The sequence below is a fragment of the Polypterus senegalus genome, chromosome 9, assembly GCF_016835505.1.
Source record: "Polypterus senegalus isolate Bchr_013 chromosome 9, ASM1683550v1, whole genome shotgun sequence".
NCBI classification, from domain to species: domain Eukaryota; kingdom Metazoa; phylum Chordata; class Cladistia; order Polypteriformes; family Polypteridae; genus Polypterus; species Polypterus senegalus.
The window spans coordinates 120,495,180-120,511,862 of record NC_053162.1 but is presented as its reverse complement, the minus strand read 5'-3'; the positions used below and the strand labels follow the sequence as shown (position 1 = coordinate 120,511,862).

Sequence of the window (16,683 nt, the reverse complement as noted above, 5' to 3'; positions counted from 1 at the left end):
TTTTTCTGATGAAGGAAGTCAAGGAGATCAGTGGGAGATTTTCCTAAAAAATCATCCATGGCATACATTACAGTCAGTTCTGTTTTTAGCGAGACAGATCAAAAGCGCTCCATGGCTCTTGTGTTAAACTGGAGAAGGATGCATGCGTGAAATTTTTCTTGTATTCCTGAAACTTCTGGGGCTCGAGGAGCGTGACAAACATCAGGTTTTCGTGTTCTTGAAATCTGGTCTGTGTCTGGCAAATAATATTGTCCAGAATCCTGCCGTGGAGTTGGCCGTAGTGCGTGCGATGATCTTTCGCTTGGAGGGTTTGCGGTGCGTTCAGTGGCCTTGTAGAGTTCCTCATATCGGCTTCTATCCAATCAATGGGTCTGAATACGGTGACGTTGCCACACGCCTGCTAGATGGCCCTATTGACATCAATTGTTTGAAGCAACAGGTTAATCGACATTTATTCTGTGTTAGAGTGCCTACACAACGGATTGTGAAAGCCTCTCTGCCTGGCAACAAATGATGGCTAAAATGTGATTGGTTAAATGCTTTAATACGAAACTCCGCTTCCCACGGCTATCGAGCTGCAGTCTATTCTCTCTGCCTGGCAACAAATGATGGCTGAAATGTGATTGGTTAAATGCTTTAATACGCAACTCCGCCTCCCACAGCTATTGAGCTGCAGTCTATTACAGTACAATATATGGATGAAAATACGTTCCAGTTATGACCATTACGCCTAGAATTTCAAAATGAAACCTGCCCAACTTTTGTAAGTAAGCTGTAAGGAATGAGCCTGCCAAATTTCAGCCTTCTACCTACATGGAAAGTTGGAGAATTAGTGATGAGTGAGTGAGTCAGTCAGTCAGTGAGGGCTTTGCCTTTTACACTGTGTGCACAATTATTAGGCAAGTTGTATTTTTGAGGATTAATTTTAATATGGAACAAACACAGTGCTATCAGTCAATCCAAAATGTTAATAAACCTGAAACCTGAATGTTTCACAACGGAAATGTGAGTGTGAACATCATCAGGGGAATACATATGTGCACAATTATTAGGCAACTATTAGTGTGCAGATTTATTATGCAACTAAAGGAAAAATGAAAATTTTCCCATCTCACTTGTTTATTTTCATCTGTTATAGTGAGAATAATAAACAAACACCTCAAAATTTACAAATAAACATCTCTGATATTTCAAAAAAAATAAATCAATCAATCAATGACCAATATAGCCACCCTTCTTTCCAATAACAGTCATAAGCCTTTCCATTCATGGAGTCTGTCAGTTTCTTGATCTGTTGACGATCAGCTTTTTGTGGAGCAGTGACTACAGCCTCCCAGACACTCTTCAGAGAGGTGTATTATTTTTCTCCCCCGTAAATCTAGCGTTTAAGAAGTGCCCACAAGTTCTCGATAGGGTTTAGGTCAGATGAGGAAGGGGGGCCATGTCATTATTCCTTCATCTTTAAGGCCTTTACTGGCTGGCCACGCAGTGTAGAACTTCGATGCAAGTGATGGAGCATTGGCCTGCATAAAAATCATGGTCTTTTTCCTGTATTACTGTTTGAAGAAAGTGTCTTCGAAAAACTGGCAGTAGGTTTGGGAGTTGATTTTGAGTTCATCTTCAATGCAAAAGGTCCAACTAGCTCATCTTTAAAAATACCAGCTCATACCAGTACCCCACCTCCATGTTGGAGTGGAGCTCCGTGCCATTACTGATCCACAGGTCCATCCATCTGGTCCATCAAGAGTCACTCTCATCTCATCGGTCCATAAAACCTTTGAAAAAATCTGTCTTCAGATATTTCTTGGCCCAGTTTTGACGTTTCAACTTATGTTTCTTGTTCAGTGGTGGTTGGGTTTCAGCCCTCCTTACCTTGGCCATGTCTTTGAGCACTGATCACCTTGTACTTCTGGGCACTCCAGGTAGGTTGCAGCTCTGGAATATGAAAGTACTGGAGGATAATGGGTTCCTGGTAGGTTCACGTTTGATTCTTCTCAAATATTTGGCAGCTAATTTGCGTCTTTTGTTCTCAACACGTTTCTTGCAACCCTGTTGACCATTTGCTACAAAATGTTTGATGGTTCTGTGATCACACACCAATATCTTAGCAATTCCAAAAGTGCTGCATCCCTCTGAAAGACTTTTTACAATTTTTGACTTTTCAGAGTCAGTTAAATCTCTTTTTTGGCCCATTTTGCCCGAGGAAAACTAGCTGCCTAATAATTCTGCACACCTTGATATAGGGTGTTGATCTCCTTAGGCCACACCCTCCCTCATTACACAAATACACATCACCTGACGTGCTTAAATCCAATAAGCATTCAAGTTAATACAGCTTGGAGTTGGAATATACGCATAAAAATGATGATATGGTCAAAATACTCACTTGCCTAATAATTGTGCACACAGTGTATTAGTATAGATATAACCAAAGAAAAATAATTTTTTCAGCTTACATGTTGATGTCAATTCATTAAAAACTGAAGCCCAAATATCAATCGACGCAAACTAAACATATCAACTTGGTTGGTGCAGAGGTAAGAATTCCTGTCTCACAATTAAAAGGTTGTAGGTTTGATCCTGGGCCCTCCCTGATTTTACCATTTTCAGTAGTGAGCTGCTATTATTAATATTATAAATAATAAAATATAATAAAAACATAAATTTGATTTGAGTCTGTAACACCCGGTATAAGTTTTTGTTACTTGTAAAAGATATCGCTGAAAGGATATAAGCAGACACACAAACACTGGTGAATCATGTCTTCTTAGTATCTTGTTCTCATATGATTTTTTGTTTTATTTAGTTTTATTCTTGAATAAAAGTGCACTCGTGTCATTAGACTTTTGTGAAAGTGTTTAGTTTATATTCCAGTAACCACTTGAATGACATCAAATTTGTACCTACAGTACCTCTCTCTACACATACACATTCATACATGAAAATGTCATTATTTGAAAATGCTATATCATTTGAGCATGAGTTGTTATTTGAACACTTTTTTCTCAATCTTGCCCAATCTTCACGTTATGGTGCATGGTACTGAGAATGCAGGCAGACTTCTTTTTGTGGGCATGCACCGTCAGCATGGTACTGCCAGATCTAAACTTTAGCGTGGAGAATTCTTCACATACAAGTGACTTTAGCTGCAGGTGGAAGTCCCACTTTAATTATGGTGTCAAACAGAGTTGTACTGCGGTGGAGAATTCTATTAGCTAGCGAAAGTGATGTGAAAAAGTTGGCTGTTGTTACGGTTCTTCCTTTGTCCAGTAACAGCTATATAAACTTTATAACCACAGTCTTTGGAAAGTCTTTCTTGCATGAGACAACTGGGATCTTTTCCTAAATAAGGAGTGGCATTGCACATGAACCTTGTCTCCAAATCTGCCTCAATCCAAAGCTTTATGGAAAATTTGTCAGGCTTGGTTGAGAGGTATTGTAAGAAAGGACAATGGACCTTGGTTGAAAACAGTTGGTCATCAACAGTAATATGTTGCCCGGGGTTGTAACTCAAAACACAGTTTTAAACAAAATGCTGGTAGATGTCTGAGATCACAGCAAATCTGTTGTTTTTCACCCATTCTGCATTGGTGTCTTTGTTGTCAAAGCACAAATGCAGCATGAAAGTCTGTTAGCGGTTATGGGGCATCATATGTTTGATTGCGAGTACAATAAATAGTTCTGACCATGTATCAACCACAGAACCAACTGTGGTCATCACTGCTCTTGTGAAAAGAAAGGAAATAAATGCAACCAACTCAAAGAGGAAGAGGTAAGCTTGTTGTACCATGTGAAAATGCAAGTAGCAAAATTTTTCCCAGGTGTTACAGACTCAAATCAAATGTATGTTTTTATTATGTAATAATGATAATAATGGCAGCTCACTACTGAATACAGTAAATGCAGGGAAGACTTAGAATTAAACCCACAAACTCTTCTTGAATAAAAGCCCACTTATTTTTTTATACCTATTGTGAAAGTGTTTATTTGATATTTGGACTTCACACATTATACAGTTTGCATTATAATCTTGTCATTATTATTATAATGTGAAAAATGTTTCTGTTTTAGTTATGTAATGATGATAATAATGGCAGTTCACTACTGAATACAGTAAATGCAGGGAGAACTCAAAATCAAACCAACAAACTTTTGATTAGGAGACAGCAGTTCTTACCTCTGCACCACCCAAATGTACATGTCTACTTTTTGTCGATTTACAGTATATTTCAGTTTCAGTTTTTACACATTGACAGCAACATGTCAATTTAATAATTCCTTTTCTTTGGTTATATTCTTGAATAAAAGCCCACTTATTTTTTTATACCTATTGTGAAAGTGTTTATTTGATATTTGGACTTCACACATTATACACTTTACATTAGTATCTTGTCATTATTATTATAATGGGAAAATGTTTCTGTTTTAGTTATGTGTACAACATTTCTTGCCACACATTTTCTGTTATCTTACATTTACCCAGATCATTGTCAGACACAGAACACACATGAAATGTATGTATTTCAAATAACGATATATTATTTACCCTATACAATTCCAGACACGTTAAGACTTCAGCTCTGAGAATTTTGTGTCTGACTTCACTTCAGCTGCGAGGTGAAAGGGAGTTTAAGGTGGTCCGACATTACAAATATTTTCGTAGGATTGAGGGATTCTAGTGTTAAAACAGTTTTATACAACAGTAAACTTCTCAAGAAAAAATAGTTTTGTATGCTAATAAACAATGTTAAAAAAAGGTTAAACCCCTGGAATCTAATGGGGACTAGTTTGAGAGGGCACACTGGAAAGGAAAAATGTGTTACACTGACATTAATTTGCTTTTCACTACTACCCTTAGTATAGAAGATGTTCTGCTTAAAGAAAGTGACAGCAATAGTGACATCATCTCCTGTATATCTCAGACCTTCACCTTTGTGGTGCAACTGAATAAAAAGACCTTCTAAAAGAAAATTTGCGTTTAGTGAAGAACCAATTCTGTCAGTGAGCATGTCAATGCAAGAGTCTTGTGACTCTTAGTTTTAGTTTGAATAACACCTTGTTGCCTACAGCACTTAAACAGGGTTCTTATGCTGAAATCCAACAATCCACATGTCTCTTTTGGACACTTTACACCTCATTTTAAATTTTGAAATGTTATTTATTAATTACAGATGTTTCCTTTGCAAAAACTGCAACTAAATTTCACATATGGTATAAATGCTGAATTTCTAGAATATATCTATTTAAATCATTCACTCTTATTTTACTTATCCATTGCCTTTTAAAAAATATGTGGTGTATAAGTCATGATAAAGCATCACAGCAAGTTATCAAACAATAAGTGTACTCACAGAAGGAAATGTGCTGGTTTTACACAAACCATAGCTTTTAAATATATTTGCTCCAGGAGGAATTAAATATTGTTGGACAACGCCCACTCCAGTTTCTAGAATTCCTGTATCATACTGACGTACATGAGGAGTGTAGTAGAATCGAAGTCCAGAGCTGTCTATACGACCTGCCAATACAGATAAACAAATATTTATAAAGTCACAATTATGGTACAGAATATTTTATGCATTCTAATACAGTCACAGAAATTGTATTGTTTAAGTGCTACAATCTGATGATCCAATTGACCATACACAGTTATTTAATTTCCATTCCTTTTACTTTGATACAGAGTGGTGTCTTTGAGGCTAGGGACCTATTCCACCAATTGGAAAGTTACCAACTTGAATCCTGCAAATGCCTGAAGTGAGCCAAATATTGGGCCCCTGAACAAGGCCCTTAACCTAGAATTGCTTCATCCTGGGTGTTATGGTGTATAAAATCTACAAATTATTCTCTATATTTTTATTATTATATTTTGCTTAGTCCCAACAAGATGAATTCAGATGTAGGAGACATTATAATAAAAAGGCATATCCTCTTCCCTTACACCTCACTTTAAAACAGTTGTTCACCTCATAGTGCTAAATTGGCATTACAGCCTGGAAAGGAAGACTTGCCAATACCACAGGCTATTGGCTACTTTATGGATGGACATCTGGGACAACGATTTGGTTCACAGCCTGGGAAATGAGGACATGAGGCAATATCAAAGAACTTTGTTATCTGGGAAAAAATAGATTAAAGAGTTTGAGTAAAATGCATCCATCATATTGACAACCAGCCAGTCAGGTGCATGGAACATTCATGTGTTGTGAAACCACGGCATGAAACTTTACAATAAATATGCCTCATTTGAAAGCAATGTCAGAAGAAGAGAAACAGTGATGACAGAAAATAAAACAAAGACACATGTAACCAGTTTTCATCCGATCATCAGTTAACAGCATTTTTATGAATATCGATTGCTAAATCAAACACCGCCCTGGGACTTTCATCCTTGACATCACTGGTTCCTTTCAGTAAGTTGTTTTTTTTTTTTTTTAAGACTATTTTATCCAGACTTTACTATCAATCTTATTTTCTATTGCTTATTATTGTTCTTTAATAAATACTAACTTATTTTCATCTTTCTATGCTTTGTCTTAATGTCTAGAGTGATTGAAATAATAAATTACATTTCTCTGAACACCTGGTGTAGCCGGAGATTTGCCATTACCTCAGTGCTGCAAGGATTTAAGGCTGAGAGTGAGAGCTCCACTCAATAGTAGGGGACAGTATATGAAGAAGGTATTCTTGGCTGATAAATGGCCTATAGTCAAGGATGCTGAGTCTTTGTTTGTTTTAATATTTTCTAGGAGACCAAAAGTAATATTTATGTCTGAGATCTATTTAAAACATTGTATGTTGTTCGTGCCGATAATAAATAAGTCTCTTGATGTGCTGAGAGAGTGACAAGTTGTGTTATTCTTATAGCACTTATGTGGTTAAAAGTGCTAAAAGTTAGACAACTGTGTGTGTCATTTGTAGGGCACTGTTGTGGTTAGGGTCTGTGTGTGTATCTATGTATGTGTGTGTTATTATTTAGGGCGTGGGAGTAGACCAATCCAATAACGAACTTGACATGTGTAAGGGGTAAATAGGCGATAACACACTGGGTATGACGTTAATCTGTATCCAGCCCAGAACGTAGGTCTTCCAATTCACAGGAAAAACTTAGAGGCTGCTGGCAGGATTGACACTCCAACCATCATAAAAAAATCTCACACCAGTATAATGTTGAGGTGCCATCTGCTGCATTCATGTCCCAATCCAGATGAGTTATCGCGTAGTGGGTGAAATAACATGATGTCAGCGTAATCTCCCAACTTCTCTCCTGACACTTTGCAAAAGCCATCTGTTCTTGTTTTTTCACCAGTTATTAATATTTAATACTTATTATGTTAGGAAATGGTCAAACGTACGTCAGCATCCATCCATCCCTTATCCAACCCGCTATATCCTAACTACAGGGCGACGGGGTCTGCTGGAGCCAATCCCAGCCAACATAGGGTGCAAGGCAGGAAACAAACCCTGGGCAGGTCGCCAGCCCACCACAGGTATGTCAACATGCTTTGCAATATACATAACTATACATTTAAAAGATTCCAGGATAATATGAGAAAACTCTTAGGATTTAAGCTTGAAACTATATAGTTAAATTATAGACCACATAGTTGTTTGTCATGTATAATAGTCCATTGCTTGAATTTTAGTTTTTGCTGAATATACTTACAGTTCAGGTGTTGCCTTTAACACTGTACAATACTTTATTGAACCTATGACTACACTATAAAAAACTGGCTTTACTAGCTAAGAAACAAAGTGATTTTTTACAATAAAACAATACTGAAAACGTACTTTATTAACTTTGTATCAAATAGAATCATTGTTTGCTTTGCTTTATTCTCCGGTTGTACAGTGTTTCATTTCTTCACTACTTTAAGTTTAAAATAAAGATACAGCTTTGAACATTTAAATAATTGCACCATAATTATGTGTACATGAGTTCACCTGACTAAACTGAAGAATTCCCACAAAAGAACTGGGCAATCAAATGGCCTTACTCGATTGGATTTTCACTTTAGATGACTTGAGATTTTTATTTTTTTCTAAAACTATGTGAAATGGATTTTTTTTTCTCTCATATATTGTCAACTGTCAATACTTTATGCAATGTTATTTATGGTGCTATAATTTCCATTATTAAGAAAACTAAAGCTATGAAACTTTATCTTTAACAATGTGTTGCATTTGTTTTGATATGTGAGAAAATATATAACACTAGAATTCCTGAAGCTTACGAAAAAACTCATAAAACCAGAGTGTGGTGTTCTGCTGTTTTTTTGTGTAGCTGCCTTCACACAGCTTCTCCACTGCTTTATAAATAAATGCCATATAAGGCCGTCGTTTCTCCTTGCTTCGCGGTTCTGTATTGTTTTATTGTTTGTTTATTACGATTGTTATAGTTATTGTGTAGCTATTCGAGACTTACTTTACTGTTCAGGTACCCATTTCCTTTATTTAATCTGGGGCTTGTACGCTATTTTTTGTTCGTTTATTACGATTATAGATATTTATTGATTCCCTTCTTTAGCTGACTGCCTGCTCATATAAGGCGCTCCGCTGGTTTTTTGTGAAGCAGCCTTTACACAGCTTCTCCGTTGTTTTATAAACGAACGACATATAAAGCCATCCTTTTTCCTTGCTTTGCCAAGGAAGCTGCCTTTTTATTTAATCCACGGGTTCTCCGCTGTTTTATTGTTCATTTAATACGATTATTATAGTTCTCTTTATATATCACGTTGTCAGTTCAGCACTCTGGTTGTAATATGACGAAGCTGCTCTCTCTCAAGCTCACTCTTGAGAATGCAACATATAGTTGTCCAGGAGAAAAGCAATCTTGCCTGAAATCACTGGCAACCATTTGTAAGGTCTGTCCCTGAGACTTATTACTTGTCATACTTGTTGCGCAGCAGAGCCTTACTGGAAATTGGAGGCATCTGAATTAAAATGGGAGATCAGAGGGTATAAAGGGGATGCGAGGAATACATTGAGTGTGGAGAAACTCTAGATACAGCGTGTGTATTAACTTGTGGATTTTTCTGTGAGTATTTGGTAGCAGCGTGACGAAGTTGCTTCCGCAAGACCGCGTTAGCTGTGGAGCTCAGCTCGGAGCATATTCTTTTCCAACCATGTCAATTGTGTAATGCATTTTTTGAACAGGTTTGATGCATGGAAGTGATCACTCGTATTGCAATCAGTCAGTTCACGTGAGCTGCTCTCTTGTGTGATTTTGGGATGTCCACAGCTTTATTTAATGTTAGCTAAGACCCGGCACTTAAAAGTTTCTCGCTACAGCAATTTTAACTCCGTTACAAAGTGATCCAAAGTCTCGTTTATACCTTGTGTCTTCTCATTAAACTTGTATCTCGCGAATAAAGTATTCAGCGTTTTTCTTCAGTGCTCTTTGAGAGCTCTTACTTCTTTTCTACGTACTGCGGTCACAGTCAGTTCACGTGATTACGTGGGAGGCGTGATGATGTCACACGCAGCTCCGCACTCCCACGGCCATCGAGCTAAAGTCCATTACAGTATATGGAGAAAAATAGGTTCCACTTATGACCATTACGCGTAGAATTTCGAAATGAAACCTGCCCAGCTTTTGTAAGTAAGCTGTAAGGAATGAGCCTGCCAAATTTCAGCCTTCTACCTACACGGAAGGTTGGAGAATTAGTGGTGAGTGAGTGAGTGAGGGCTTTGCCTTTTATTAGTATAGATAATGGTATTATTTTTGTTGTAATTTACAGACTCCAAACTCAACATGCTTTTGCATAACAGAAACCTGGCAAAACCAAATGCAGAACCTTGCAGCTCAAGACAAAAATGTGGAATCTCAATAATTGTTAAAACTAAACTAAACATCAAAATAATCTCAATTGACTACCCTTTGTCTTTCAAGTGTCTGGCTCTTAAGCTGATAATGAAATCAAGTCCTGTCTTTCTCATTGTTCTCTATTACCCCCAAAAATACAATGCATCTTCTTTATCTGATCTAATGGAATAATTAACCCACTTAAGTTCCCTTTCACAGAGAGTCATTCTTCTTGTCGATTTCAACATCCATATTGAAATTACAACATGCAAGCTGAGAAATGAATTCCTGCCCTTACTGGACTGTTTTGACTTGGTGCAACATGTTGATTTTCTTACTCACTCGGGTGGTCATATATTAGACTTGATCTGCACATCTGGCTTATCTGTGTGTAACACTTATACATGATTTGGGACTCTCTGATCACAAAGCAGTACTTTTCACTGTCTCATGACCTCTCCCTCCTCTTACCTGTAAACATCAAATTTCTTTCACAAACCTTAAAAAAAGTCTGTCTGTCTATCCTTGCTAATTCCATTTCTGATCTTTTTCTGTCTTCTATTCCATCAACACTGGATAGCCTTTTTAATCACAATAACACAGCCCCTCTTTCAGCACTAGACAAAACAGCTTCTTTAAAACATAAGGAGGTTTAGTTTAAGTACTCAGCTCCATGATACACTTCAGAGAAAGGTCTCACCGTGCACATCAAGTCTTTCTCTGACCATTAAAAGGTTTAAAGGCAGAATAATAGAAAGTGTCCATGAAACCCCAAGGATTTTTCTTTTCTGGTGTTAATAAACAATTTCAGCCTGCATCTGGCCCAATTAGTTCCTCTGTCAAGGTCTGTGAAAAATTCCTCCACTTTTTCTGCAACAAAATTAAAGATCTAAATAATTCTACTAACATAAATCTATCATCCATTATATGTTTTACTGTGTTACCACTCCATACAGCTCTTTTTCAAAAATGTCACCAGTCACATCTTCATTTGTTAATGACCTACTTTGTAAGATGAGACCAACTACCTGTGTATTGGACCCCAACCCCACCACACTTATTAAATCATACCTTCATGCTTTAATCCCAGTGGTTATGGCAATAATAAATGCATCCCTTGACACTGGCTTTGTGCCAGCCACTTTTAAAATCGCTTCTATAACCCCAATGTTAAAAAAATATGATGTTGATGCTGACAGTTTTAACAATTTTTGGCCTATTTCTCACGTGTCTTTCTTTGTCAAATATTCTTGAGCATGTTGTAGCCTCCCAACTCACCAATTACGTAACCTCTAATAAGTTAATGCATCCAATTTTCAGTCTGGTTTCAGGGCACAGCACAGCTGTGAAACTGCTTTGCTTTGGGTAACTAATGATTTGCAGCAGACTCGCGACAAACCAGCATATTAATTTTGTTAGAACGTACTGCTGCATTTGAAACCATTTAACATGACATTCTACTGTCCAGAATGTAGAACGTGCTGGGTATATTTGACACTGCCCTCCAGTATTTTAAGTCCTTTCCGAAAGACAGGCAAGAGCTTGTTAGTCTTGGCAACAGCATATCCACCTCAGAGCCAGTCACACAAGGAGTTCTTAAGGGCTCTGTCCTTTGCCCTCTGCTCATCTGTACATACAGTTGTCACACACGTACACATGGGAGGCAGCTAAAGGGCTTGAGTAAGGACAGTTCCGAATCATACCTGAATGTGGCAGAGTGCACTGACTCTTTTTCTCCCTTTCCTGTAGACCATTCATGGGAAATTCCACCTGGCTCTCTTGACGTCACTTCTGGGACCGAGCCTATGGAAGGAGACCTTGCCGGCTCTGGCCCATGTGATGTCACGTCAGGACTCGAAATTATGGCTGATGACCTTCATGAGCCCGACCCCTTTGATCTCACTTCCTGTCTTCCCCTTTTAAAGCCTCCACCTTTTCCCTATTCCCTCAGTTCTGTTTTGGACTCGGTTTTGTGCACAGCAGTACTATAATTTAAATGACGATTTGCAGCCTGGAAACCAAATATACGGGTGGCTGCCCCAAAACTTGCTATGGCTCTTTGTGGCTTTTGTGACACAGTCATATGAAAAAGTTGGTGACCCCTCTTATTTCTTTGGATTTTTGTTTATTATTGGCTGAGCTTTCAAAGTAGCTGCTTCCTTTTAATATATGACATTCCTTATGGATACAGTAGTATTTCAGCAGTGACATTAAATTTATTGGATTAACAGAAAATATTCAATATGCATCATAACAAAATTAGACAGGTGCATAAATTTGGGCACCCCAACAGAGATATTACATCAATACTTAGTTTAGCCTCCTTTTGCAAATATAACAGCCTCTAGACGCCTCCTACACCCTCTGATGAGTGTCTGGATTCTGGATGGAGGTATTTTTGACCATTCTTCCATACAAAACTTTCCAGTTCAGTTGGCTGCCGAGCATGGACAGCCTGCTTCAAATCATCCCATAGATTTTCGATGATATTCAAGTCAGGGGACTGTGACGGCCATTCCAGAACATTGTACTTGTTCCTCTGTATAAATGCCTTTTTAGATTTAAAACTGTGTTTTAAGTCATTGTCTTGCTGGAATATCCAACCCCTGTGTAACTTCAACTTTGTGACTGATGCTTGAACATTATCTTTCTGGAGCCAGGCCTAGAGGTGGGCCTGGTGGCTGGGCCTGCACCCATGGGGCTCGGCTGAGCACAGCCCGAAGAGGCAATGGGGCCAAGTAGGTTAGGTGCAGTGTGAGTTGGGTGGTGGCCAAAGGCGGGGACCTTGGCGGTCCAATTCTCGGCTACAGAAGCTGGCTCTAGGGATGTGGAATGTCACCTCTCTGAAGGGGAAGGAGCCTGAGCTAGTGCGCGAGGTAGAGAGGTTCCAGGTAAATATAGTGGGGCACACCTCGACGCACAGCTTGGACTCTGGAACCAATCTCCTTGATAGGGGCTGGACTCTCTTCCACTCTGGAGTTGCCCCCGGTGAGAGGCACCGAGCAGGTGTGGGCATACTTATTGCCCCCACTCGGAGCCTGTTCAATGGGGTTTACCCCGGTGGACGAGAGGGTAGCCTCCCTCCTCCTTCAGGTGGGGGGAAGGGTCCTAACTGTTGTTTGTGCATATGCGCCAAACAGCAGTTTGGAGTACCCACCTTTTTTGGAGTCCCTGGAGGGGGTGCTAGAGGGCATACCTTTTGGCGAATCCCTCGTACTGCTGGGAGACTTCAATGCTCATGTGGGCAATGACAGTGAGACCTGGAAGGGCGTGATTGGGAGGAATGCCCCCGATCTGAACCCGAGCAGTGTTTTGTTATTGGACTTCTGTGCTCTTCACGGATTGTCCATTACGAACAACATGTTCAAGCATAAGGGTGTTCATATGTTCACTTGGCACCAGGACACCCTAGGCATCAATTCAATGATCGACTTTGTGTTGTCGGACATGCGGCCACATGTCTTGGACACTCGGGTGAAGAGAGGGGCGGAGCTGTCAACTGATCACCACCTGGTGGTGAGTTGGCTTCGATGGTGGGGGAGGATGCCTGTCAGGCCTGGTAGGCCCAAACGTGTTGTGAGGGTCTGTTGGGATCGTCTGGCAGAGTGCTCTGTCAGAAATAGCTTCAACTCCCACCTTCGACAGAATTTCGACCACGTCCCGAGGGAGGTGGGGGACAAAGAGTCCGAATGGGCCATGTTCCGTGCCTCCAATGTTGAGGCGGCTGACCGGAGCTGTTGCCATAAGGTGGTCGGTGCCTGTCCCCAATCCCCAAACCCGTTGGTGGACACCGGCAGTCAGGGATGCTGTTAAGCTGAAGAAAGAGTCCTACCGGACCCTTTTGTCCTGTGGGACTCTGGAGGCAGCTAAAAGGTACCAGCAGGCCAGCGGAATGCGGCTTCAGTGGTTGCTGAGGCAAAAACTCGGGCATGGGAGGAATTTGAGGATGCCATGGAGAACAACTTTCGGACGGCTTCGGGGAGATTCTGGTCCACCGTCCGGAGTCTCAGGAGGGGGAAGCAGTGTAGTGTCAACACTGTATATGGTGGGGATAGTGCGCTGCTGACCTCGACGCAGGACGTTGTGTGTAGGTGAAGGGGAGTACTTCGAAGACCTCCTCAAACCCACTAACATGCCTTCCAATGAGGAAGCAGAGATGGGGACTCGGAGGTGGGCTCCCCCATCTCTGGGACTGAGGTCACCAAGGTGGTCAAAAAACTCCTTGGTGGCAGGGGCCCGGGGGTGGATGAGATACACCCAGAGTTCCTCAGGGCTCTGGATGTTGTAGGACTGCCTTGGTTGACACGTCTCTGCAACATCGCATGGACATCGGGAACAGTGCCTCTGGATTGGCAGACGGGGTGGTGGTCCCCTCTTTAGAAGGGGACCGGAGGGTGTGTGCCAACTACAGAGAGATCACACTCCTCAGCCACCCTGGAAAAGTCTATTCCGGGGTCCTGGAGAGGTGGGTCCATTGGATGTTCGAACCTCGGATTCAGGAGGAACAGTGTGGTTTTCGTCCTGGTCGCGGAACAATGGACCAGCTCTACACCCTTGGCAGGGTCATGGAGGGTGCATGGGAGTTTGCCCAACTAGTCTATATGTGTTTTGTGGACTTGGAAAAGGCGTTCGACCGTGTCCCTCGGGTAAACCTGTGAGTATGGGGTACCGGACCCCATGATAAGGGCTGTTCGGTACCTGTACAACCGGTGTCAGAGCTTGGTCCGCATTGCCGGCAGTAAGTCGAGCCCATTTCCAGTGAGAGTTGGACTCCAGGGCTGCCCTTTGTCACTGATTCTGTTCATAACTTTTATGGACAGAATTTCTAGGTGCAGCCAGGGTGTTGAGGGGGTCCGGTTTGGTGGACTCAGGATTGGGTCACTGCTTTTTGCAGATGATGTTGTCCTGTTTGCTTCATCAGGCCGTGATCTTCAGCTGTCTCTGAATCGGTTCACAGCTGAGTGTGAAGCGGCTGGGATGGGAATCAGCACCTCCAAATCCAAGACCATGGTCCTCAGCCGGAAAAGGGTGGAGTGCCCTCTCAGGGTTGGGGCCGAGATCCTGCCCCAAGTGTAGGAGTTCAAGTATCTTGGGGTCTTGTTCATGAGTGAGGGAAGAATGGAGCGTTAGATCGCCAGGCGGATCGGGGTGTCATTAACAGTGATGCGGGCTCTGCATCGGTCAGTCGTGGTGAAAAACGACTGAGCCATAAGGCAAAGCTCTCAGTTTACCAGTCGATCTATGTTCCTACCCTCATCTATGGTCATGAGCTATGGGTAGTGACAGAAAGAACGAGATTGCGAATACAAGTGGCTGAAATGAGTTTCCTCCGCAGGGCGTCTGGACTTTCCCTTAAAGATAGGTTGAGAAGCTCAGTCATCCAGGAGGGGCTCAGAGTCGAGCCGCTGCTACTCCGCATCGGGAGGAGTCAGATCAGGTGGCTCGGGCATCTGATCAGGGTGCCTCCTGGACGCCTCCCTGGTGAGGTGTTCCGGGCATGTCCAACCGGGAGGAGGCCCCGGGGAAGACCTAGGACACGCTGGAGGGACTATGTCTCCCAGCTGGCCTGGGAACACCTCGGGATTCCCCTGGAAGAGCTAGAATTAGTGGCCTGGGAGAGGGAAGTCTGGGCATCTCTGTTCAAGCTACTGCCCCCATGACCCAAACTCAGATAAGCGGAAGAGGATGGATGGATGGATGGATGGATGGGTTTAATTCATCCGACCCTCGACTTTAACAAGGGCCCCAGTCCCTGAATTACCCACACAGCCCCATCATGGAACCTCCACCAAATTCGACAGTAGGTAGCAGGTATTTTTCTTGGAATGCGGTGTTCTTCTTCCGCCATGCAAAGCGCTTTTTGTTATGACTAAATAACTCAATTTTTGTCTCATCAGTCCAAAGCACTTTGTTCCAAAGTGAATCTGGCTTGTCTAAATGAGTATTTGCATGCAGCAAGTGACTCTGTTTGTGGCGTGAGTGCAGAAAGGGCTTCTTTCTCATCACCCTGCCATACAGATGTTCTTTGGGCAAATTGCACTGAATTGTAGAACGATGTACAGATACACCATCTGCAGCAAGATGTTCTTGCAGGTCTTTGGAGGTGATCTGTGGGTTGTCTGTAACCATTCTCACTGTTCATCACTTCATACAACTCACTCCAAAAATCTTCTTCCTCATCCATTGCATCCCAACTTGCGGAGTATATGCACTAGCAACATTCATCAGCACACCTCCAATTTCCAGCTTCATAATCATTACTCATTATTGTCTGACACTCTTTTCACCTCCAAAACACTCTTGGCATACTGTTCCTTCAGAATTGGGTTAGTTCTCCTCCTATCCACACCATGATAGAACAATCTGAATCCACCTCCGATCCACCTGGCCTTACTCCCCTTCCATTTAGTCTCTTGCACGCACAATATATCAACCTTCCTTCTCTCCGTCATATCTGCTAACTCTCTCCCCCTACCAGTCATACTGACTTTGTATTGTTGTATGCATATTTGATTTGGCAAAATTTTACACCGGATGCCCTTCCTGACTTAACCCTCCCCATTTATCAGGGCTTGGGACCGGCATGAAGAAACACACTGGTTTGTGCATCCCCTGTGGCTGGGTTTGTGGTGTTATTATTACTTCTATCTATAAGTTTCACACCTAAATGCAAATATAATATCAAATGATTCAGTTAAATATTCATAATTCAGAGTGATATAATATATAACAATGATGTTTCAGTTGAAAATATGCAATAATTAAATTTTTTCTGAAGGAGGAATTACTGTGGTGACACACTCAGACAAATGAAAAGTGCATGTACTGTTGAGATCCCATTATGAAAACTAGCAGGGACATATGATTTATAAAGTTAT

At 41.3% G+C, this 16,683-nt stretch overlaps 1 protein-coding gene across 1 annotated transcript in view; it reads right to left on the bottom strand.

The window, feature by feature from the left end:
* LOC120535679 (DBH-like monooxygenase protein 2 homolog) overlaps nt 1–16,683 on the bottom strand; it is a 66,648-nt gene that overhangs the window by 22,759 nt on the left and 27,206 nt on the right. Inside the window, exon 8 of the mRNA XM_039763652.1 lies at nt 5,352–5,518. Coding sequence (XP_039619586.1) covers nt 5,352–5,518 — 167 coding nt within the window. The remainder of the gene's footprint in view (nt 1–5,351; nt 5,519–16,683) is intronic.